Raw genomic sequence first — 25,585 nt, forward strand, 5'->3', positions numbered from 1 at the left:
GGTCTGATGGAGCATGGGTGAAGGTCTTCTGGTGGAGGTGCTGGAGGACCATCAGGTCTTCTGGTCAGGTGGAGTCTTCATGAAGAAAGGTGGAGGTTCCTGCTGGGCTTCATCAGCTGCTGGTTCTGACCCAGACCGTGACAGGAAGTGATGTAACAGCCCTGCATCCTTCTGGAGATCTGCTGTGACAGGGAGCTGGTTGCCATGGTTACAGCCACGGTTGCCTAGGTAACCGCTCCCCTGAGGAGGCAGCAGCTGTTACCGGGGAGTCACCGTGGCAACGGGCAGCAGCGCCGCCGCCATGGTTACCATGTTTCTAAGCTCTGGTTCTGGTTCTGTGTCGTTACAGATGAACGGATCAGAGGGGGAGCTGGAGTACGAGGAGATCACGCTGGAGAGGGTGAGCCCCGTACCCAGAACCACGATCAGAACCACCCAGAACCGGACCCAGAACCATTCTTTATCAGAACCACACAGTACCACAATCAGAACCACCCAGAACCGGACCCAGAACCATGCTTTATCAGAACCACACAGTACCACAATCAGAACCATTCTTCATCAGAACCACACACAGAACCACAATCAGAACCGTACACAGAACCATGATCAGAACCACGATCAGAACCGGACCCAGAACCATGATCAGAACCACAATCAGAACCACTATCAGAACCACAATCAGAACCGTACACAGAACCATGATCAGAACCACAATCAGAACTACGATCAGAACCACAATCAGAACCACGATCAGAACCACAATCAGAACCATGATCAGAACCACACAGTACCACAATCAGAACCATTCTTCATCAGAACCACACACAGAACCACAATCAGAACCATTCTTCATCAGAACCACACACAGAACCACAATCAGAACCGGACACAGAACCATGATCAGAACCAGAACCACAATCAGAACCACCCAGAACCACGATCAGAACCACAATCAGAACCATGATCAGAACCATGATCAGAACCACGATCAAAACCACACACAGAACCGGACCCAGAACAATGCTTTATCAGAACCACACAGTACCACAATCAGAACCATTCTTCATCAGAACCACACACAGAACCACAATCAGAACCATTCTTCATCAGAACCACACACAGAACCACAATCAGAACCGTACCCAGAACCATGATCAGAACCAGAACCACAATCAGAACCACCCAGAACCGGACCCAGAACCACAATCAGAACCACAATCAGAACCACAATAAGAACCACACCCAGAACTATATGATACCACCCAGAACCACACTATATCAGAACCACACAGTACCACATAGAACCATGCTTTATCAGAACCACAATCAGAATTATACACAGAACCATGCTCTATCAGAACCACACTGTACCACCATCTGCATCGCCTAGATCTACACCATGACATCTATACCACACCCAGAACCCCAAACAGAACCACATCCAGAACCACAACCAGAACCACACACAGAACCACATCCAGAACCACAATCAGAACCATACACAGAACCATGCTCTATCAGAACCACACTGTACCACCCTCTGCATCGCCTAGATCTACACCATGACATCTGTATCACACCCAGAACCACAACCAGAACCCCAAACAGAACCACAACCAGAACCACACACAGAACCACATCCAGAACCACACCACTACATCCTGTAGATCTACACCATGACATCTGGACCTCCAGGTACCGTCCACTGATGGTACCTCCATCGGTACCAACACTGTCTTCATCAGAACCACAGCAGCCAATCAGGAGGCGCGCTGCTCCATCAGCACGTCCTGCTGAAGCAGATCTTAGAGAAGCGGATCAGAACCGTTTCTCAGTAACCCAGCCTGTGGTCCAGCGGGTCCATAAATAGCTGCTGGTTCTGTTTTTAGAACCTGTCACCCCCCCCCCCCCCCCCCCCCCCCCCCCCCCCCCCCCCCTCCATAAAGTGACATCAGCCTATTTTTAGCTCCCTGTCGTCCCGTTTTAGACATTAAAGCAGCCTGAGCAGAACCAAGCGGGGAGTCGGACCGGAACCGGCTGACTCCTCAGACAGCTGTCAGGATGATGAGTCACTGCCGCACTAATCAGATCACTCTGCCAGCACAGAGAGGCTGGTTCTGTCTGGACCGGACCTTCAGCGGGGCATCCATCCAGAACTTTTATCTGGACCGGACCTTCAGCGGGTCGTCCCAGGACGTTCCATCCAGAACTTTTATCTGGATCGGACCATCCAGAACTTTTATCTGGACCGGACCATCCAGAACTTTTATCTGGACCGGACCATCCAGAACTTTTATCTGGACCGGACCTTCAGCGGGTCGTCCCAAAGCGTCCATCCAGAACTTTTATCTGGACCGGACCATCCAGAACTTTTATCTGGACCGGACCTTCAGCGGGTCGTCCCAGGGCGTCCATCCAGAACCTTTATCTGGACCGGACCATCCAGAACTTTTATCTGGACCGGACCTTCAGCTGGCCGTCCCAGGGCGTCCATCCAGAACTTTTATCTGAACCGGACCATCCAGAACTTTTATCTGGACCGGACCTTCAGCAGGCCCATACGATCAGAACACAGATCAGTACCGTAGAACTGGACCTCCAGTGTTTCCTAATATGGTACCGGTCCCTCTGGAGAGGTTACCATGTAGATGGGGGAAAGGTTACAGAACCCTTCCTGAAACCCAACAGAACCCTTCCTGAAACCCAACAGAACCACCGAGTCCAGCTGTAGTGAACAGAACCTTTAACTGCTGTCCAGCAGACATCCGTCAGTATGTCCTTAATGGACCGCAGGTTCTGCTACAGCCTGGGTTTTGGATCCTGTACCAGAACTCTGAACATTTCCCCAGCGGTTCTGATTAGCCGGTTCTGTTGGGTTTGGACCTCAGCAGGAAGTGATGCTGCTCCCTGATGGGATCTGAACAGAACAGAGACTGGAAGGAGGGTTCTGTTAGGGTGAGTTGTGGTTCTGACAGTCAGAACCGACAGAACACATTCATGGATGGTTAACCGGGTCGTGCCAGAACTTTGGGTCCACTGACCTTCAGCGCCCCACTGAGACCAGCACTAGGAACCCACAGAGGAACCCACAGAGGAACCCACCACACACTGATCCGTCCACACACAGAACACATAAGGCCCGTTTACACTACACTACAAAGAACCCACAGAACCTGGTGCGGTCCAGCAGAACCCGGTGCGGTCCAGCAGAACCGGCCCGTAACGTGGACCGCTGTGTTGTTCACCAGGGGAACTCTGGACTGGGCTTCAGCATCGCAGGAGGAACCGATAACCCTCACATCGGAGACGACCCGTCCATCTTCATCACCAAGATCATCCCTGGAGGAGCTGCTGCCCAGGATGGACGCCTCAGGTACCGCCGGTTCTGACCCGCTGGGCTAGCGAGCCAAGATGGAGTCAGGGCGTGTCTATCAGAGCTAATCCACATTTCCAGTTTTTAGTAAAAAAACACATTTTTGTCACAAATCATGACTAAAACTGGATTGCTAATCGTTTTTAGCCCAGATTAACATGTTTCTATTCAAGTTTCTAATACATTAGCAACTTAAAGCTGTGAGCCTGGCAGGTGGATCTGTTGGCTGATGACACAGGTGTGTTTTTAAAAGTTACAGACGGTTCCTCTGAAAAGGCTGAATTTATTTAAATGAATAAATAAATTACGTTAGCAGTGATTAACAGTATTTAACGCCTATAAACAGCTCCATAAAAGGCTATATTTAAATAAAAACATGAATAAACGAGGTTTTAAAGCAGGGTCCATTTCTTTTAACACTGACACATGTGAGCTGATAGAGTGTGAATAAACGTAGACTCTCTCCTGTTTGTGGCGTTGCTGTTAAAGCCTCTATAACCATAACCCTCTATAACCTGTCTGGTGTCATTATGACGCTGATAAAAAAGTTCATCCTGTCTCTGAAGAAGACTTTAATAGTTGTCACTAAGGCATCTATCCTGAATTAAAGCTCACTAAAGCAGGTTTATATGGTCCAGCCTTCACTGCCCTGACGCTATATTTAAATAAATAAATCTGCTGACAGGATGTTATCCAACTTATTACAGAGGAATAAAACACATTATTTACCTAAATCAGTTGACTTAATTACTGTTAAGTCAGGCGATAGTTAATTCTGACTCCTTTAAAATAACTAAATATGGAATTTTATGTCACATTATGTCTTTTATCATCTTTATATCACCTTTAATTTGTCCTTATTAACTACAGCCTTCAAGAAATACCACAAACCTTTCTAACCTTCATCAGCAGGAACTCTCAGCCCAGTCGCTCATTTATTAACACAACTTCTTATTTATTTTATAGTCAGTCAGCTTTTTAGGAATTCTGTTCACAGAATTTCTAATAAGTATAATATTGCTGTTATTGAAGAATAATTTAATGTTAAATTAGATTCTGTTGATGTTAATTAGAGATGTTGATCCTCCTTTCCAGTTTCACTGCATGTAAACTCTGGTTCTCTGATTTAAAAGGTTTTAATTCCTTAAAATCGTTCTTTATTTTAACTAAACATCATTTCATCCCGTCCTCTATGCCCCACTGGAACAACTTCATCCACAATCTTAACTGGGGTAAAAGAAGTTAAAGAAGTGTATTTTAAATAAAGTATTTTAAATAAATCCTTCGTTTTTATCCTACCAAACTATTCCTACAGAAATATAAAGTAGATATAGATCTTTCCTGCTCTTTCTGTAAACATGGATTCATCTTTTATTGAAAGTGTCCTTGGTCTTCAAACTTAGAAAGATATTTCTGCTCTGATATCTGAAAGCATAAAATCTAATTTTCTTTTGTATTTTGAAAATATTTAAAGACTTCAGCTCTATAGATTCTCCTGTTTTTTCCATAAATCTGATTATGTTCTTAGCAAAGTTCCATATTTATAAAAAATAATGAAAAGGAAACCACTTTTAGTCTCTTTATAAACGAAACGATCTCAGACTCTGGTAATAAAAAGGCTATAAAGACTTTAAATATCGGTAATATTAACTAATTAACTTTTTAACTTGCTTACTTGCCTCCCTTTTTACCCTGATCTAATGTTCTCTTGTTATCTTTTATTTATCCTGTATTAACGTGTGGTTCTCACCTGTATATCCACATTTTGCTAATATTTAAATAGTGCTAAAAAAGCACCGTGCTGCCGTGAAAACCTGGAGATGACTGGCGTCGTCATTAAGACAAGCTATGATGGAGTCATCCTGAAAAGATCCAGAGACCAATCCTGACCTACAACCATAAAAATAATCATAAAAACATCTTAATAACAACCATAAAAACATCGTAATAACAACCATAAAAACATCTTAATAACCATAAAAACATTGTAATAACAACCATAATAACAACCTTAATAACAACCATAAAAACATCTTAATAACAACCATAATAACAACCATAAAAATAACCATAAAAAGATTGTAATATTTACCTATAAACACCACCAACCCCAGCAGAGCTGCTTTCATGGCGGTACAGAAATATTCACGTTACCGTGACGACGCGCTCTGCTTACTTCACCTGTCAGATTCAGAGTTTCTAGACTCCATAAATGCCGTGGATCAAGTCCAGGAATCATTCTCCTGCTACAGAAACAGAAACTTTAACTCATTCTAAAGATAAACAGGACCAGTGCATCCTATAGTGGCATATTCTGCCTTTTCAACCCCTTACTGTGAGAATTATGGTTTATTTTACATTTCTATGCTGCTCTGCTTCATTAAAAACTGTCTAATGTTGTTACTAAACCCTTTATCAATATTGTAGCTAACTAATAATTTTTTGTATTATTCCTACATTTAATTTGTCGTTAAGGTACTTAAGTCCACATCTGCAGGAGCCTGAATTCTCCCAGTTATTACTTTATTTTTTGTCACTATTCATACACAGCCAGGGCCTGTTACTGCTTATAGAGGCTAGGGACTCAAACCCACAACCTCTCACCATCTTTGTGACCCATAATGGTAAATGTTCTGTTTCTAGGGTTCTCCTGTTCCTGAGGATCTAATAACACTGAACAGCAGAGGTCCAGTCTGGTCCAGTCAGAACACCTCCTGTTATTATTCAGGTTTTCAGAGGTTACCTCACCTGAATGGTTGATTATGTTTACTCTGCCTGCGTCACATTATTCACCAGCATATTATTCTATAATCTATAAAATAAACATTAATAGTTATAAAGTTAAAAGGACCGTCTCTGCCTGCGTCACATTATTCTATAATCTATAAAATAAACATTATTAGTTATAAAGTAAAGAGTCTCCACAGCCAGGAGAGAGAGAGTAACTCAGGCAGTCAGGTAGAGTTCCTACAGGTTCCTACAGGTAAACATCTATCAGAGGATCAACAGGAGGAGTTAAAGTGGTGGGCTGATTGGTTCTGACCAGAACCAGCCTTCAGCCCGGTACAGACCTGGACCTGGTTCTGACCCAGTGCCTCTGAGCTCTGTGCGGTCCAACCCGGTACCAGAACCGGTACCAGAACCTGACGCTGCTTCTGTCTGCAGGGTGAACGACAGCATCGTGTTCGTGAACGACGTGGACGTCCGTGAAGTCTCTCACTCATTGGCTGTGGAGGCGCTGAAGGAGGCGGGGCCTGTGGTCCGACTCTACGTCCTGCGGCGCCGCCCGCCCAGCGAACGGGTCACCCAGGTCAAGCTGGTGAAGGGACCCAAAGGTGAGAACCCAGCAGAACCAGGGGGACGAGGGGGAACCCAGCAGAACCAGGGGGACGAGGGGGAACCCAGCAGAACCAGGGGGACGAGGGGGGCTGTGGGTTCTGATCTGAAGAACCAGAACCCTGATCTAAAGAACCAGAACCCTGATCTAAGGAACCTGAACCCGTGTTCTAAGGAACACGGGTTCAGATTATCATCAGAACCAGAACCCTGATCTAAAGAACCCGGGTTCAGATAATCATCAGAACCAGAACCCTGATCTAAAGAACCAGAACCCTGATCTAAAGAACCCGGGTTCAGATGAAGGAGGCGGGGCCTGTGGTCCGACTCTACGTCCTGCGGCGCCGCCCGCCCAGCGAACGGGTCACCCAGGTCAAGCTGGTGAAGGGGCCCAAAGGTGAGAACCCAGCAGAACCAGGGGAACGAGGGGGAACCCAGTAGAACCAGGGGGACGAGGGGGGTTCTGCTGCCCTCTGCTGGACGGAGGGCAGCCTGTGGGTTCTGATCTAAAGAACCAGAACCCTGATCTAAAGAACCAGAACCCTGATCTAAAGAACACGGGTTCAGATAATCATCAGAACCAGAACCCTGATCTGAGGAACCCGGGTTCAGATGAAGGAGGCGGGGCCTGTGGTCCGACTCTACGTCCTGCGGCGCCGCCCGCCCAGCGAACGGGTCACCCAGGTCAAGCTGGTGAAGGGACCCAAAGGTGAGAACCCAGCAGAACCAGGGGGACGAGGGGGGGTCTGAGGGTTCTGATCTGAAGAACCAGAACCCTGATCTAAAGAACCCGGGTTCAGATGAAGGAGGCGGGGCCTGTGGTCCGACTCTACGTCCTGCGGCGCCGCCCGCCCAGCGAACGGGTCACCCAGGTCAAGCTGGTGAAGGGACCCAAAGGTGAGAACCCAGCAGAACCAGGGGGACGAGGGGGAACCCAGCAGAACCAGGGGGACGAGGGGGGGTTCTGCTGCCCTCTGCTGGACGGAGGGTAGTCTGTGGGTTCTGCTCTAAAGAACCAGAACCCTGATCTGAAGAACCAGAACCCTGGTCTAAAGAACCAGAACCCTGATCTAAAGAACCTGAACCCTGATCTAATGAACACGAGTTCTGATGTTCTCTGATCTAAAGAACCAGAACCCTGATCTAAAGAACCCGGGTTCAGATAATCATCAGAACCAGAACCCTGATCTAAAGAACCCGGGTTCAGATTATCATCAGAACTAGAACCCTGATCTAAAGAACCCGGGTTCAGATGAAGGAGGCGGGGCCTGTGGTCCGACTCTACGTCCTGCGGCGCCGCCCGCCCAGCGAACGGGTCACCCAGGTCAAGCTGGTGAAGGGACCCAAAGGTGAGAACCCAGCAGAACCAGGGGAACGAGGGGGGTTCTGCTGCCCTCTGCTGGACGGGGGGTAGTCTGTGGGTTCTGATCTAAAGAACCAGAACCCTGATCTAAAGAACCAGAACCCTGATCTAAAGAACCCGGGTTCAGATGTTCTCTGATTATCAGAACCTTGTTTTGAGGAACCTGGGTTCAGATAATCATCAGAACCACCACAGAGTCCACAGAAGATCCATTTAACGCTGCTTCCTGCAGAACTGTTCTGCTGGTTCTGCCCAGTTCCAAACCGGGCCTGATCAGGAGGTCCTACCACAGAGACGGTTCTGCTGCATTTGTCCCGTCTGCATATCTCAGAGACATTTTCATCAGAACCATCATGAGGAACCAGGAAAATTCTGAAGTCATGTTCTGGGATTTTGTTCTGGTTAACTCAGACGGGTTCAGAACAGAACCTTTGCTGACCCGGTCTTAGTTTCCTGTATAACTGGACCTGAACTGGACCTGACTGTCTGTGAATGGACTGCAGTCGGTTCTGTGGTTCTGAACACTTGAACTGAACTGAATTATTTTATGACCCACAAGGAGCCCTGGACTGGTATCAGAACCAGAACAGAACCTCTCCTCTCTGTCCCCCATTTGGATCGATTAGATAAAAACAGCCTCGTTCTCAGTTGTCAGAACCTAAGTGGACCTCAGCTCCAGACGTTCCTCTGTCAGAACCCAAATCCTTCTGCAGGAATCTACCAGAACCTTTGGATCTCAGGGAAATTCTTCCTCTAACGGGTTCTGGACTCTTGTGTTCTGGTTTAGACTCCTGAATGTTTCCTCAGACATCAGAATTTAAATTTACGGGTTAAACTGGGCCGGGTTCTGCTCATACCGGCACCGGGCTTAAAGGGTTAATGTTTCCTCAGACATCAGAACCATGACATGCTGAACTAGATCCTGATTGAAGCTAACGGTTCTGATGGCCCGGTTCCCTCTGAACCCATCAGAACCATGACATGTTGAACTGGATCCTGATTGAAGCTAACGGTTCTGATGGCCCGGTTCCCTCTGAACCCATCAGAACCATGACATGTTGAACTGGATCCTGATTGAAGCTAAAGGTTCTGATTGCCCGGTTCCCTCTGAACCCATCAGAACCATGACATGTTGAACTGGATCCTGATTGAAGCTAACGGTTCTGATGGCCCGGTTCCTTCTGAACCCATCAGAACCATGACATGTTAAACTGGATCCTGATTGAAGCTGACGGTTCTGATGGCCCGGTTCCCTCTGAACCCATCAGAACCTTCATATTTCAGCTCCACGGGTTCTGACTGAGGTTCAGTGGACCAGAACCAGCTGTGTCCCTAAGCGGTTCTGTTCTGGTCCAGGTCTGGGCTTCAGCATAGCCGGCGGCGTGGGGAACCAACACGTTCCTGGAGACAACAGCATCTACGTCACCAAGATCATTGAAGGTGGAGCGGCGCATCGGGACGGCCGGCTGCAGATCGGAGACAAGATCCTGGCCGTAAGTGGACTCAGAACCTGACCCGGGTTCTGGTCTGAACCGGGCCGTCCTGACCTATAGATGTTCTGCTGCCCCCTGCAGGTGAACCACATGTCTCTGGAGGACGTTCTGCATGAAGACGCCGTGGCAGCCCTGAAGAACACCGGAGACGTGGTCTACCTGAAGGTGGCCACGCCCACCAGCCAGTACATCCACCAGGTGGACCGCTACAGCCCGCCTGACCTCACCAGCTGTAGGTACCCCTGCTCCTGGGTCAGGTTCAGAACCTCCCGTCCAGCCAGTGTCCTCACAGTCTCTGTCTGTCCCCCTGCAGCCTACATGGAGCCGGACTACATGTGCGATTACCCACAAGCCCTGCCGCCGCCGTCGCCCCGCCGCTACTCCCCCATCCCCCGCGGCATCATGGGAGAGGACGACTACTCCAGGGAGCCCCGCAGAGTCGGCATCCAGAGGGGGTCCACGGGTCTGGGCTTCAACATCGTGGGCGGGGAGGATGGAGAGGGGATCTTCATCTCCTTCATCCTGGCAGGAGGTCCAGCTGACCTGAGCGGGGAGCTGAGGAAGGGGGACCAGATCCTGAGTGTGAGTCCACCAGACCTTACAGTCCACCGGACCTTAGAGTCTATTGGACCTTAGAGTCCACCAGAACTTAGAGTCAACTAGACCTTAGAGTCCACTGGACCTTAGAGTCTATTGGACCTTAGAGTCTATTGGACCTTAGAGTCCACCAGAACTTAGAGTCAACTAGACCTTAGAGTCCACTGGACCTTAGAGTCTATTGGACCTTAGAGTCCACCAGAACTTAGAGTCAACTAGACCTTAGAGTCCACTGGACCTTAGAGTCTATTGGACCTTAGAGTCTATTGGACCTTAGAGTCCACCAGAACTTAGAGTCAACTAGACCTTAGAGTCCACTGGACCTTAGAGTCTATTGGACCTTAGAGTCTATTGGACCTTAGAGTCCACGGAGCCAGACCTTAGAGTCTATTGGACCTTAGAGTCCACTTGACCTTAGAGTCCACCAGACCTTAGAGTCCACCAGACCTTAGAGTCCACCGGACCTTAGAGTCTATTGGACCTTAGAGTCCACTTGACCTTAGAGTCCACCAGACCTTAGAGTCTATTGGACCTTAGAGTCCACGGAGCCGGACCTTAGAGTCTATTGGACCTTAGAGTCCACTTGACCTTAGAGTCCACCAGACCTTAGAGTCAACTAGACCTTAGAGTCCACTGGACCTTAGAGTCTATTGGACCTTAGAGTCTATTGGATCTTAGAGTCCACAAGAACTTAGAGTCAACTAGACCTTAGAGTCCACCAGACCTTACAGTCCACCGGACCTTAGAGTCTATTGGACCTTAGAGTCCACTTGACCTTAGAGTCCACCAGACCTTAGAGTCTATTGGACCTTAGAGTCCACGGAGCCGGACCTTAGAGTCTATTGGACCTTAGAGTCCCCCGGTCCTTAGAGTCCACCAGACCTTAGAGTCCACCAAGCCGGATCTTAGAGTCCACTAGACCTTAGAATCCACGGAGCCAGACGTCAGGGTCCACCGGACCTTAGAATCCACGGAGCCAGACCTCAGGGTCCACCGGACCTTAGAGTCCACGGAGCCGGACCTTAGAGTCCACCAAGCCAGACCTTAGAGTCCACCAGACCTTAGAGTCCACCAGATCTTAGAGTCCACCAAGCTGGACCTTAGAGTCCATTGGACCTTAGAGTCCACTGAGCCGGACCTTAGAGTCCACCAGATCTCAGAGTCCACCGTGCTTTAAGGTCAGCTGGGCCTAAGAGTCCACCAGACCTTAGACTCCACCCAGCCGGACCTTACAGTCCACCGGACCTTAGAATCCACCAGACCTTGGAGTCCACCAAGCTGGACCTTAGAGTCTATTGGACCTTAGAGTCCACCGTGCTTTAGGGTCAGCTGGGCCTAAGAGTCCACCAGACCTTAGACTCCACCCAGCCGGACCTTAAAGTCAACCGGACCTTAGAGTCAACCGGACGTTAGAGCAGGGGCGGGGAGAGGTTTGTTGTTCACCACAGAACCTCGCCGGCACAAGAACACATCCCCCAGCCGAGGTCTTGTCAGGATGAAGGTCCCTCCTGAAAGTCTCCTGGTTTTCTGTGACCTGGTTTCTCTGGATGAGATTAGGTCCAGAGAACCTGCTGGTTCAGAGAAACCAGCAGAACAGAGGCTCTGCTGGTTTCCTGAGGGTCCCTTTGTCTAACACCTCTACTTGCCTCTAACCCCTGTCCCTGCCTCTAATACCTGTTTCTGCGTCTAACACCTGTCCCCATGTCTAACACCTGTCCCCGCCTCCAACACTTTTCCCTGTCTCTAACACCTGTCCCCACCTCTAACACCTGTCCCTGCCTCGAACACCTGTCCCCACCTCTAACACCTGTCCCTGCCTCGAACACCTGTCCCTGCCTCTAACACCTGTCCCTGCCTCTAACACCTTTCCCCACCTCTAACACCTGTCCCTGTCTCTAACACCTCTACCTGCCTCTAACACCTTTCCCCACGTCTAACACCTGTCCCCGTGTCTAACACCTCTACCTACATCTAACACCTTTCCCTGCCTCTAACACCTGTCCCCACGTCTAAAACCTCTCCCCATGTCTAACACCTGTCCCCACGTCTAACACCTCTACCTGCCTCTAACACCTGTCCCTGCGTCTAACACCTTTCCCCGCGTCTAACACCTGTCCCTGCCTCTAACACCTGTCCCTGTCTCTAACACCTCTACCTGCCTCTAACACCTGTCCCTGCGTCTGCGTGCAGGTAAACGGTGTGGATCTCAGGTACGCCACACATGAGCAGGCTGCAGCCGCTCTGAAGAACGCCGGGCAGACTGTGACCATCGTAGCTCAGTACCGACCTGAGGGTGAGGAGGACACGCTCATGCTAGCTCGTTAGCACACTTCCTGTTCCACACGGTCAACTTCCTGTTTCCTGTGCAGAGTACAGTCGCTTTGAGGCAAAGATCCACGACCTGAGGGAGCAGATGATGAACAACTCATCAGGCAGCCTGAGAGCCAACCGCACCTTCTACGTCAGGTAACCTAAGCCTCCACACCTGGGCACGCCCATGTTGTCCCACCTGAAGAGTTGACGGTGCTGATGCTGGACTCCTGTTTCAGGGCCCTGTTTGACTACGATAAGCAGTGGGACTGTGGCGTCCTGTCTCAGGCTCTGGACTTTAACTTTGGGGAGGTTCTCCATGTGATTGACAGCGCTGACGATGAGTGGTGGCAGGCCAGGAGACTCAACCAGCAGGGGGAGCTGGAGGAGCTGGGCTACATCCCCTCCAAACACAGGTGAGCAGCGCTCCTACCTGCCTCTGCCTGTAGAGGGTTTTACCTGCCGTAACAGGTAGACTGTGTTCCTGTGTTTCAGGGTGGAGAGGAAGGAGTGGTCCCGTATGAAGAGTAAAGGTAAAACCACCATTTCAACTAAACACACTGTTTAATGTTTGAAAATGTGGGTTTATAGTGAGACTGACCCAACCCATGGTTAACGTCCACCCTTCTCTAACTGAGGACCTAAACTTTGAACCCATACAGCTGCTAACACTCATGGGATAAAGAGACTTCATGATACTGTCAGCATCATCAGGTCAACCTGGAGCTTTGTGTGATCGCTGCTCTCAGTAGAACAGGTGTGTGGTTACACCATGCCAAGGTGAAGTCATCCCTGAGAGGAAAACATCTCAGACCACTGCTGATCTTCTCCAGCCTCTCAAGAATATCACCATGAGGTGAATCTCCCTGGTCATCCCCTTCTGAGAGGGAAGGGCCATAGATATCTACCATAAAGAACCAGAAACCCAGGAGCTCCACCTCAGCCTCTACAGGCCTCAGTGAGAAGGTTAAATGTTAAAGGTCATGACCCTGAACCAGTGTGGCTGTTTGGGAGGGCTGAAGGAGAAAACCTCTTCTCTCAGGAACCAAGATGGCAGCAGGACTGAGATCAGCAGACCTCCACCTGGAAGAAGGACCAGACTTCTGGACAGTGGAGACCAGAGATGTTGGCCCATGGTGGACAGGACCATGATGGACAGAACAATGGTGGAAAGAACCATGATGGAGGAACCATGATGGACAGAACCACGATGGACAGAACAATGGTGGAAAGAACCATGATGGACAGAACAATGGTGGACAGAACAATGGTGGTGGAACCATGATGGACAGAACCAAACACAGCAGATCAGCAGCAAAGACCAACTGTAGGGCATAGTGGTGGAGGGATGATGGTATGGGCTTGTTCTGCAGTACCTGGACAGCTATAGGTCATGAGTGGACCATGAACTCCTCTGTATACCACAGTACATCATGAGTTCACCTGTCCTACATCTAAAGCTTTGTCCAAACTGGATCCTCAAACAAACTGTGAGCAAAGAACTGCTCATTTATACAAAAGCACTGACAAAGAAAATGATCAATCCCTGCCATGGCCTAGTCAAAGTCAAGAACTCAGCTTGATTCAGTTGCTGTGGTGGGACCTTCTGTGATCTAAGTAAAAACTTTAATGACCTGTAGCAAAGATGGAAACAAAGACAGACTGATGGAGTCATGACAGATCCCCCAGGTAATGGTTCTGGCCTTGAAGGAGGGTTCTCCAGGTGGCTGAAGGAGGTCCCATATGCTGCAGTAGGAGGTTCTCCAGTCATTTTATCGGGGCTCTACAAGCATCTAAAGGAGGTTCTATAACTGATGGAGGAGTTCTTGTTGGCTCTGATGGAGGTTCTGTAACTGCTGCCCCAGCCGGTGGCCTTAGCTTTAACCGTGACCTGTCTGCCTTGACTTCTACCTTTGTTGTGTTCTCTTCTTCCAGGCAGAGAAGGTTTCATCCACAGCTATGAACTCGTCACTCAGATTGAAGGTCAGTGTGGCCCAGAACCTTAATCTACTCACCACACTGGTTCTATGGTCAGAACTGTAGTTTACCGACCATCAACATGTCAGTGGTATCACATGATAAAGACAACCGTCTTCATTCTGCTGCTTCCAGTAGCTCCTGGTAGATGTTTTCTATGATGACCACCTTTAGAAGTGGTTCCTGACATGTTGATCCAGTTCATGTGTGAATGACAGTCCAGAGCCAACTTTAGCTTTGTACCAGAACATGTGTGCTGCAGATATTGTTCTCGATGGTCAGCTCTAAACATCTGTCTCTCTCTGCTCAGTGGACTACGCTCGTCCTGTCATCATCCTGGGACCGACCAAAGACAGAGTCAACGATGACTTACTGTCCGACTACCCAGACAAGTTCGGCTCCTGTGTACCTCGTGAGTCTTCATCCTGGTGATGACGCCTTTATGCTAATAAACAGGAAGTCTGTGAAGTCTCTGTCTGTCTCCGTCCACAGACACAACTCGTCCTCGCAGAGACTACGAGGCGGATGGAAGGGACTACCACTTTGTGTCGTCACGGGAGCAGATGGAGCGGGACATCCAGTCCCACCGCTTCATTGAGGCAGGGCAGTACAACAACCACCTGTATGGGACGTCGGTGCAGAGCGTCAGACAGGTGGCTGAGCAGGTGAGACTGAGAGGACCGATGATGGTAGGCCAGTCCAAACCTGGTGTTAGGTCATCTGTTGAAGATCAGCTGAACAGTTAAACAGAAAACTATGATCATTGGTGCAAGGGTTAGTGGTAGACCAGGGTATCGTCTGCATAGTGATGATACAAGGAGCCATATTAGCTGGTGACCACATCCAAGCAGATTATAAATATAACAGATTTAAAGAGACACTAGCACTGAGCCCTGCAGCACCCCTTTACTAACAGACTTAACAGATATTAGTGTTTGTGGGGTTCAATAATACATACGGTTTCTCCCAGTGTTCATTTATCCTGGCATATACCCGATGTTCATTAAAACACTTTAGTCTCATAAACACCTGAAACCTTAATGTTCAGGGACTTTACGTACCCTGCCTTGACTAATGGGCGCCCCCTGCTGTTCTGCAGGGTAAGCACTGCATCCTGGATGTATCAGCCAACGCAGTGAGGAGGCTCCAAGCCGCCCATCTCCACCCAATCGCCATCTTCATCCGACCTCGTTCCCTGGAGAACATCCTGTAAGTCTACGTCAGATTTTAACCATAAAGAACTGAGCTGTGCTGTTGGTAAACTTCCTGAATTATCACGACTGAAACGGTTTCCTAAAATGTCTGCAGGGATCTGAACAAGCGTCTGTCAGAGGACCAGGCCAGGAAGGCTCTGGATCGAGCCATTAAACTGGAGCAGGACTTCCTGGAGTGTTTCACAGGTAAACCCACACCTGTGGTTATAAACCCACCAATCAGAGTCAGGCTGCTGATGATCTTCTCTGCTTCCAGCCATCGCTCAGGGCGACAGCTTCGACGAGGTTTACCACCAGGTCAAACTGGTCATTGAGGAGCAGAGCGGACCCTACATCTGGGTTCCTGCCAGGGACAGACTCTGATTGGCTGGAATCTGAGCGCTGTCTCCATGGAAACTCTGTGACCATCCCCTCTGATGGCCGCCAACTCTTCTTGCTGCTGTGGGCGGAGCCACCTGACATGGATTTTATTTCACATTTTACGAGAAGATGACGAGCGAGCTCAGTGATTGCATGAATGCTGTTGTCATGGCGATCACATCCCTGTCTGTCCAGAGAGACATGACTGACTGACGGGAATAATCCAGAATTATCAGTAAACAACGAAGCAGAGACTGTAGAGTTCAGCTCAAATCAAAGTATTTATAGCAACATATTTATTTATTGATCTATTTATTAATAATTTGTGCGGTGTGAAGATGGTGTGTGTGTGTGTGTGTGTGTGTGTGTGTGTGTGTGTGTGTGTGTGTGTGGTGTACATAAAGACGTGTGTGACTGTAAATAAAACCATGGGGCTCAAACACACAGTCTAATCAGGGCTTAAACTATCACACAACCATTGTAGTATAACACCCACGTTCCTCCACCAGAAGAACTACAACTCCCACAAGCCTCCTCCATAAGGACTACAACTCCCACATTCATCTTCAATATGGACTACAACACCCACGATCCTCCTCCAAAATGACTACAAAACCTCTATTCCTCCTCCATAAGGACTACAACTCCCACATTCATCTTCAATATGGACTACAAAACTTGCATTCCTCAATAAGGACCACAATGTTTTCATGTATCCTCAATATGGACTACAACACCCACAATCCTCTTCAATAAGGACTACAACACCCACAATCCTCCTCAGTAAGGACTACAACTTCCCAATGCTCCTCTATAAGGACTACAACTCCCACATTCATCCTCAATATGGACTACAACACCCACAGTCCTCCTCCATAAGGACTACAACTCCCACATTCATCTTCAATATGGACCACAAAACTTGCATTCCTCCTCAATAGACCCTTTTCACAGTGACGTCATGCAACTTCCGTTCTGCGGTGAAGCAGGGTATCTACTTCCGCTTTCTCCACCAGCAGTGTTTTTACATAGGGAATTCACACAGTCCCTCACCAATCTACCCAAATTTCGTTTGGGAGACGTGCACAGACTGGCACAAAAGCTTTTAGCCACACCAGCCTCCAAACTCCACAAAGATTACAAGTTCTTTGTGGAACAATACCTTTTCGATTATGAAGGTAAGAGCTTTGTCTTCTTAGCTCTGTTGTTAGCATAGATGCTAGGATAATGGTAGCTATGCTACCAACAGGACTTTTGTCATTTATTAGTTTTCTATTTCTCCATTATATTGCTACGCTAGCTTTATTGCTATATCAGCTATTCTGTTTCACAGCTTTTAGTCAATGAGTCACACCAGGGATATAGTTGATGTATAATGTTGAGCCTTTTCATACTTTGTTTTAGAACAGTGTCAAATGCTGTTGGCCACTTGGTCACAGTTAGAGTACGCTGTCACAGCTCTATGAAGAAAAATGAGGAGCCTCATTCCCTCCCGTTTGTTTTTTGTGTGTAGTATTTTACTGAGGTTGCAGACTTTTGCAGTATCCCACAAAATTCCTCTGTGGGTTCAGTGTGTTTCTCAGTCTCGTCAGTAGATCTGGAGCCTCAATTAATAAAATAATTCTGCCCATTCCTGTTAAAACTGTGATAGTTTAGGACATCATAGACTGAGAAAGACGCTGTCAATAATGTTGCATGCACACTAATAATCAGTTCATTATAGTATTTATGGATTATGCTGCTGTCGGGGCAAACCCCTTGTGTCCTATACTGTTATTTTTCAGGAACTGACCAAAAAAACATGGATTTAAAAAAACTTCAGACATCACACTTCATATATTTTAGTTATTTATTACATAGATACTTCATAGCAGCTCTGTCAATTTTACCTTTTACCTGTCCTGTTTATCCTGCTGTGTTGCTCCGGTTCCCCTCTGCCTTACAGAAGAGCCTGCTGCCGAGCTCTGGTGGGTTCTCCCCTGAACTGTCAATTCTCTGCCGAGGTGTGGACCCTGCTGCCTGTTCCTGGTTCCAAGAAGTCTCTCTCCGGGCCGTCAGCTCCTGCCAACACCATCACCCTGTTCCCGTGCAGTTCTACCTAGCTGGTTACATCACCCTCCATCCCATCAAACCTTCAATAAAGACTTTCATTTTAAGTCCCTTGTGTGTGGTTCTGGGTTCATCCATGGACAAATTAGATTTAGACAACTTTATTTGTCATTATGTATGCACAGAGTGCGTACAGAACGAAATTCCGTTTGCATACAGCTTGAGAATTACAGTAAATTACAGCAGTGATTTAACAGTAAACAATTGAAATGTAAACAATGCAGGAGAAAGAGACAGTGTGCGATCACAGTGTACAGGTGAGTATTTTTAAAAACCATTTGTATGTGCAGAAATTAATTAATTTCTCAGATTAATTTCCTTTCATTAACAAATTGATTTTGACAGCTCTAATAAAATTTTACGTGGTGAGCCACTGAAATTATCTTGGGAATAGCTAAATAAACTTATAACTCAATTATCTTTAAGAAAGAAAGATGGAGTTTAATTCGTTAAAGACCACTTGCAGAAACGTAGGTGTCCTCGGAAGAGAAGTGCTGACTGCAGGCGTAAGTGCTGTCACGAAGGATTTTAAAATTTGGCCCCTCGTCTCTTCTTATTGCCGTCACCCAACGGGCTCCAGTCTCAGCATCAGCCGGGAAGTCATGAACACTGAGATATGGAAAGTTTTTTTTTGTTGTTCGAACACTGTGGGACACTGCAGTAGCGGTTTCTCTGTGATTGAGCCATGCTTGGTGGATATGATGCTGCTGAGAGATGGACACAAGGGGAGAAAAAAATAGATTAACTATAATACTTTTTAAAACCTTTATTTAACCAGATAAACTCCCATTGAGATTAAGATCTCTTTTTTTAAAGGTCGATCTGACTAAGAGGTCAGCAGCACATGTCATTACTAATACAGTATAATAACAACAATTTCAGGCTTCTACTTAAAATATACAGTATTTTGCACAAAAACTAAAAAAAAGTGCATTAATATAAGTGCAAATAATATTATGAAGAAAATTCAGAAAATCAGAATAAGTACTGTCCAATAGACCCACGGTAATTTTTTTTAGGAATGAAAAAAAAGATTCAAATGGAATAAGATCTTTTTGATTCAGTGACTGCAATTATATATATATAACACGTCACCATAATCAAGTAAAGGGAACAATGTAGCAGATAAATGTCTCTTTTTTTCACTCAGTGAACAAGATTTATTTCTATAATAGCAAAGCTACAGTAATCATTTTATAACATCTACATCATATTAATGACAGGTAAAGTAAGCTAACAAGCTGCTCCATGTTAGCTTTGATCTTCATGTTACTGTCCCAATCAAAGCATCTTTATAACAGCAATGATCGCTACCAATACTAAGGAAAATAAAGATAGTCAATAAGACACGTTTAATATTGTGCTCTCAGTCTTACCTAATGAAATCACGCTGATTACTGATAGGTAAAAGTCTGGTAAGGTAAGCTAACAAGCTGCTGCATGTTAGCTTTGATCTTCATGTTACTGTCCCGATCAAAGCATCTATATAACAGCAATGATCGCTACAAATACTAAGGAAAATAAAGATAGTCAATGCGACACATTGTGGTCTCAGTCTTACCTTATGAAATCGCGCTGATTATCAGTGAAACACCTCTTCACCTCCCGAATTTTCTATGTAAAAGCATGTAGCCGGAAGTAAAGATACCCTGCTCCGCTTCAAAACGGAAGTTGAGTGACGTCATGTGAAAAGGGTCTATAAGGACCACAACACCTACATGCATCCTCAATATAGACTACAACACCCATAATCCTCCTCCAAAAGGACTACAAAACCTCCATTCCTCTTCAATAAAGACTACAACTCCCACATTCATCTTCAATATGGACCACAAAACTTGCATTCCTCCTCAATAAGGACCACAACACCTACATGAATCCTTAATATGGACTACAACACCCATAATCCTCCTCCAAAAGGACTACAAAACCTCCATTCCTCTTCAATAAGGACTACAACTCCCACATTCATCCTTAATTTGGACTACAACACCCACAACCCTCCATAAGGACTACAACTCCAACATTCAGCAGGACTAAGGACTACAACACCCACATCCTACTCAATATGGACTACAAAACCTGCGTTTCTCCTCCACAAGGACTACAACACCCACAAGCCTCCTCTTAGAGCCTTGCCCAAGCCAGAAGCAAAGCCTCGGGGCTCCTGAACCACCAGGGGCCTCCCATCAACGGCTGAATTTGAAACCAGATCTGAAATTTTATGTCTGTTTTTTTGAAAATATTTTAAATTTGATTCTGTTTCAGCAGAAATGAAATAAAATATTTTAAATCGTTTAAAATGTAAGATTTAAATGATCAACACATCTGCTTTGTAAAAGTGATATTAATATTCATAGTAAACTTGTTGTGTTGCCATAGTTACAATCTGATGCAACTTTAAACTTTTCTTTGTATTTGAGCTCATTTTGTTCATGAATACATTTCAGCAAATGATAATTATCCCTGATTACTTTAAGCTCAGCTGATTAAAGAGGGCCTCTCTCCCAGATAATCTGTACTGAAACAGTGCTGGTTCTGCTGTTCGTATCAGCAGGAGGGCCCAAGCCAGGTTCTGCTTAGAACCCGCTCTCCTTTGGACTACAAAACCTACAGCGCTCCTCTGTGTTCACCCCAACACTCATCTCTCTCTTCTTGAACTACAACACCCAGCCTCCTCTTTCCGTGTGGACTTTAAAATCTACCAGGATCTCTTTTTGGACTCTTGCTGCGCTCCATTTGTCTCCGAACTCAAACTAACAAGTTCCAGATTACGTCTTCTCTGTCTTTTTGGGCTTTAAGTTTGTCAGACAGCAGGAAAAACGCTTAGAAGCCATTATTAAACATACAAATACAGCCCAGCTGAATTTTAGAATGTCACACTTTAAAATTGTTATATGTTTTGCCCGTTTAGCCACAAATATGGCTACTGTAGTTAAAACTATAACGCTTCTACACGGTGTTCATGCAAATTAACAGAGCTGAAACATCTCGTCCAAGAACACTGAGAAGTACCACCTGACTAAATGCCCAAAGAACTGCTAAAAACAGTCAAAGTATGAAGTTTACTCAACGTGGCTAAAAGAAGCAGCCATCATGAAGAGGAAGTCGGGTCTGACCCGTAATTCCCACTTTAGAGGCCGTTCCAGTTGACATTTCCAACTCGGAGGTCAGAAATTCTGACTACCAAGGACGAATGTCAGGCAGCGTCTGCCTCCTCTGTTTGGACTACAAGACCCAGCACCCCCCTCTGCTTGGACTATAATGTCTGCTATCCTCCACATAACCGACTAAAACACCTCCATCTTCTTCTGTCTTGGACTACAGCACCCATCATGCTGTTCTGTCTTGGACTACAGCACCCATCATCCTCCTGTTTGCAGAGCAGCTCCTAGCACACTTTGGACTCAAACACCCATAATGCTCTTCTGTTTGGGCTGAAGGACCCAGGCTCCATGTAATTTTAGCTATTATGTCTCATTTCAAGTCTTTCTGTAGTCCAGCCTCCACCAGCGTCAGTGTTCTGGCCTACATTAGCTTTCTGCCAGACTACATTACCCACAGTTCCCAGTTAACGGTCCAGAACCAGCCATGGGACCTGGGTGTTGGACGGTTTACCTGCTACATGAGGCTGAGCAGACATGTGGACCATACCTGTGTTATGGGGACCATACCTGGGTTATGGGGACCATACCTGTGTTATGGGGACCCATCCAGCTGGATCCAGAACACAGAACCCTGAGCCGGTTCTGCTGGTGGATCGGGTCAGATTAATCATCATGTTTTTGTTTTATATCACTGAGAGAAACCCTGATACCTGCTGATCAGCTGAGACCCACCTGGACCAGAGGAGGCTGCTGCTCTCATGGCTTGTTGTAAAATAAACTAGTTGTTAATAAAATTCCACTATTCAAATAAATTTGTTATAAAACTGGAAGCTGGCTCTGACTCAATCCTGCTTAGCCTTCAGAACCATCAGAACCATTTTAACCCAGACTCTGAACTGGTGGAAGGTTGTCTCCCCCTGCTGGCACAGAGAGGTATTACACCAGCCCCGCTCCTCTGGATCATCAGAGAATCAGAGAATGTCTTTTATCGTTACTGTAATACACTTATAACTCGATTAAAGTGGTGCAGAAATACAGAGAACAAACATTTAGAGTTCAGGAGGATCATAGCCTTAGAAAATAAACTGAATCCTGAGTTTGTTCTGGTCTGATGCACCTGCAGCGCCCCCCTGAGGACAACAACTCCACCTGCAGCTGAAATGATCTCATCGTGCAGTAAAACCCTCAGAGCTCCAGATGTGGTCTCCAGCTGTGGTCTCCAGCTGTGGTCTCCAGATGTGGTCTCCAGCTGTGGTCTCCAGCTGTGGTGTCCAGCTGTGGTCTCCAGCTGTGGTCTCCAGCTGTGGTCTCCAGCTGTGGTGTCCAGCTGTGATCTCCAGATGTGGTCTCCAGCTGTGGTGTCCAGCTGTGATCTCCAGATGTGGTCTCCAGCTGTGGTCTCCAGATGTGGTCTCCAGCTGTGGTCTCCAGCTGTGGTGTCCAGCTGTGGTCTCCAGATGTGGTCTCCAGCTGTGGTGTCCAGCTGTGGTCTCCAGATGTGGTCTCCAGCTGTGGTCTCCAGCTGTGGTGTCCAGATGTGGTCTCCAGATGTGGTCTCCAGCTGTGGTCTCCAGATGTGGTCTCCGGCTGTGGTCTCCAGATGTGGTCTCCAGCTGTGGTCTCCAGATGTGGTCTCCAGCTGTGGTCTCCAGCTGTGGTCTCCAGATGTGGTCTCCAGATGTGGTCTCCAGCTGTGGTCTCCAGATGTGGTCTCCAGATGTGGTCTCCAGATGTGGTCTCCAGCAGAGACGATGCAGCTCCTCTCTGTTGCAGGTATCTTCTTCCAACAGGAGCTTCTGCAGGTCCACCTCAGCCTGGCTGCTGTCAGGTTCTGGTTCTGATCAGCTGAACTGTGCAGAGCTGGATCTTTATGCCGTTATATTTGTGCCTTTGATTATTTATTTACTATATTTGTGTTCATCACTCGCTCGGCTGTTTCTCTGCTCATGACTTCAAAAACTGTCAACTCTACCAGCCAATCACACGCTGCCATCTCTCACCTGCCAGCTTCTGGTGATGTAAAAGTTTCTTCAGTTTATATTAAAGAAGTTTCTTGGGTTTATATTAAAGAAATTCCTACACTACATCCAGAATCAACACTTCATTACTTTACTGTAGGTTTTACAATATAGACCTAGATGAAAAATGCAAGTCCTGATTTTAATGAGATAGAGATGGATGATTGTACTGGAACTGTAATTTCTCTCTGGGATTTTTAAAGTATTTCTGATTCTGATTCTTATTAGAGAATCTGTAGAAAGAGATAAAGTTAATGACGAGGAGAACATCAAAACTCAAATCACTTTATGCAAATCATGAATAGTCAGGTATACCAGTTTAAACACCCAAAGAACTGTTGATCCGGTTGATTTAGACACCCTGACATTTATGAACCTTGATTTTAAATGACACTTTGTTCTACCTCGTGTTAAAGTTCTCTTTAAATGATGACAATGATGATGATTATGAGCAGAATAAACTTTGCATCACCTCCCTGAAGCTGGAAAGAACAGAGACAAAAACATTTATCACACCTCACTTAGTAACTCAAGGAAATAGTTTAGACTAAATATTTTAGGCTAAAATATTTAGTCTAAAATATTTAGTCTAAACTATTAAACAGTTTTTCTTTTCTTTTTCTTCAGTCCCAACGTTATGTTTAGTAATTTCTGCCAAAAGTTGCAGCATTTTGATTTAATCCATCTGAATGCAGAATTTGCTAGAAATACTCAGGTGCGTGATGTTTAAACGCTGAATCCATGTCTCACTGCGGGTTTAAGACACAAATATAACTCCATAGACCTTTAGCATTCAGTCTATAGAGACTCACTGATGGGACACAGACGCCCCCTGGTGGTCAGGCTGATAGAGGACACCTCTGGATCCCACAGGGTTCTAAGGAGAATGAGGAAATGAACCTAGAACAGATGTTTCTGGCAGATTTATGCTGTTATATCTGAATAGGAGGGGGTTCTAACCTGGCAGCAGATGAACGGCTGAACAGACAGACACATTCAGGTATGATGGTCTGTGGTCTTCATACCTGACACATCCACCTGCAGGATGGTGGTGCCTTCTCACCTTTCTCCAGCAGGTGGACAGGTGTTGTCCCTCTCCTCCTGATCAGAGGAGCATCTAAGGAGTCGGAGGACGGCAGGAAGTGTTCAGTAGCAGGAGCGGATCAGATGTTCTGTTCTGACTCTCTTGGAGGTTTTCAGCTCTCTGCAGAGCTCCTTATCTGCTTGCCCTGCCCCCCCCCCTCCCTCTTTGTGTGATTTCTTCACAGCAACCAAAAAGCTCAGAAACAGAAGCTAAAGAATTATGGATCTCGTCAGCTGGTCTCTAAATGCCATTGATCAAGTGTTTTCAGCTGGAAAGCAAAGGATCGGGGAGCCTTTCCTGACGGAACCTTTTTTGGGGGATACTCCGTGGATCGGTGGAATAGGTGGTCCACGGTGTTCCTCTCAATGATTTCCGTGCAGGACGGCGATGACGAGTATATATTTGGATTTATGATTCTAGGATTCCTCCTGATTGGATGTGGGGGATTTCTGATATATCAGTGAATTCAGCTTTTATCAGGCTACCAGCGGGGTACGACGCGATCACAAAAGCGATGAATAAACAGACCATCAGGCTGGAGAAGCTGACTGCGATGGTTGGAGGAGGCGAGATGGGATAACATCTGGATGTGAAGACGCGAAAAAGAGCCCTCTAACCCTAACCCTAACCCTGTTATTTTCCAGTTCCTCTTCCTCTCACTCAGCTCACCTTCCACTCCCTCAGCAAACAGTCACACCTGTTAGACATTAATTAGTCAGAACTCACTCCACCTGCCAGCCTCCCTACATAAGCCTACCTCAGTCTTCTCTTCCCCGCCGGTTCGTCATCATTCTCCACTCATTCCACATCTGTGAGCCTACTTTGCTCCCTGTTTAGTTGCTGGAGTTCCTGCCACTTCTGTGTCTCAAGTGAAGTCTCTGCTAGCTGCTGGATTTCAGGCTACCTCTCTGCTATATGTAAGGCCTCTGCTAACTGGACTGCCTGCTACCCCTGTGCCCCAGGTTTGCTCTCTGCTCTGTTGCTGGACTGTCTGCTACCCCTGTGCTCCAGCAGCCCTACATCTCAAGAACTCTCTCTGGTCCTCCAGCTCCTGCTCCCATCTACACCCCAGTACAGCCTCTCTGGTTTGCTCATCCGCTACTCATCTTTCTTTCAATAAACTCTCAGAAATAAGCTCTGTGAGTGTGTGTGTGCTCTGTCTAGGTTCATCAAGACTAATCACGACAATAGTGGTTGCTACAAAAGATAACTTACCCGAAAAAACTAAATATTTTATATTC

The 25,585-nt window shown here is 46.7% G+C and overlaps 2 protein-coding genes and 2 long non-coding RNA genes across 9 annotated transcripts in view; 2 read left to right on the forward strand and 2 right to left on the reverse strand.

The window, feature by feature from the left end:
* LOC118560227 overlaps positions 1-342 on the forward strand; it is a 2,030-nt gene extending 1,688 nt beyond the window's left edge. Inside the window, exon 6 of one of the 2 annotated variants that reach the window (XR_004929184.1) lies at positions 1-342. This exon is cut by the window's left edge and continues 375 nt beyond it. Coding sequence is in view for 1 of the 2 variants with exons in the window: in XM_036131132.1 (XP_035987025.1) it covers positions 56-83 (28 nt within the window). In the remaining variant the exon portion in view is untranslated. The other variant, XM_036131132.1, reaches the window with a different exon arrangement.
* Positions 1-16,313, forward strand: part of dlg4b (discs, large homolog 4b (Drosophila)) — a 61,822-nt gene extending 45,509 nt beyond the window's left edge. For 3 of the 5 annotated variants that reach the window (XM_036131087.1, XM_036131089.1, XM_036131090.1), the window contains 15 exons: positions 350-400; positions 3,252-3,376; positions 6,542-6,711; positions 9,432-9,568; positions 9,650-10,150; positions 12,356-12,458; positions 12,535-12,631; positions 12,715-12,891; positions 12,971-13,008; positions 14,411-14,458; positions 14,763-14,864; positions 14,945-15,117; positions 15,552-15,661; positions 15,761-15,852; positions 15,923-16,313. In XM_036131087.1, the coding sequence (XP_035986980.1) occupies positions 350-400; positions 3,252-3,376; positions 6,542-6,711; positions 9,432-9,568; positions 9,650-10,150; positions 12,356-12,458; positions 12,535-12,631; positions 12,715-12,891; positions 12,971-13,008; positions 14,411-14,458; positions 14,763-14,864; positions 14,945-15,117; positions 15,552-15,661; positions 15,761-15,852; positions 15,923-16,029 (2,031 nt within the window). In that variant the 3' untranslated portion in view covers positions 16,030-16,313. Of the gene's footprint in view, positions 1-349; positions 401-3,251; positions 3,377-6,541; positions 6,712-7,918; positions 8,062-9,431; positions 9,569-9,649; positions 10,151-12,355; positions 12,459-12,534; positions 12,632-12,714; positions 12,892-12,970; positions 13,009-14,410; positions 14,459-14,762; positions 14,865-14,944; positions 15,118-15,551; positions 15,662-15,760; positions 15,853-15,922 lie in introns of those variants that run through there. The other 2 variants (XM_036131088.1, XM_036131092.1) reach the window with 2 other exon arrangements.
* Positions 10,993-12,335, reverse strand: LOC118560253. Its single transcript, XR_004929219.1, has 3 exons — positions 12,315-12,335; positions 11,304-12,181; positions 10,993-11,013 (listed from the first exon to the last, which is right to left on the reverse strand). It is a non-coding gene; the product is annotated as an uncharacterized LOC118560253 (long non-coding RNA).
* A 3,560-nt stretch (positions 16,314-19,873) lies between the features above and the next one.
* LOC118560249 lies at positions 19,874-22,253 on the reverse strand. Its single transcript, XR_004929215.1, has 2 exons — positions 21,830-22,253; positions 19,874-21,789 (listed from the first exon to the last, which is right to left on the reverse strand). It is a non-coding gene; the product is annotated as an uncharacterized LOC118560249 (long non-coding RNA).
* Positions 22,254-25,585: the final 3,332 nt, after the last annotated feature.

This window comes from Fundulus heteroclitus, unplaced genomic scaffold, assembly GCF_011125445.2.
Source record: "Fundulus heteroclitus isolate FHET01 unplaced genomic scaffold, MU-UCD_Fhet_4.1 scaffold_41, whole genome shotgun sequence".
Taxonomy (NCBI): domain Eukaryota; kingdom Metazoa; phylum Chordata; class Actinopteri; order Cyprinodontiformes; family Fundulidae; genus Fundulus; species Fundulus heteroclitus.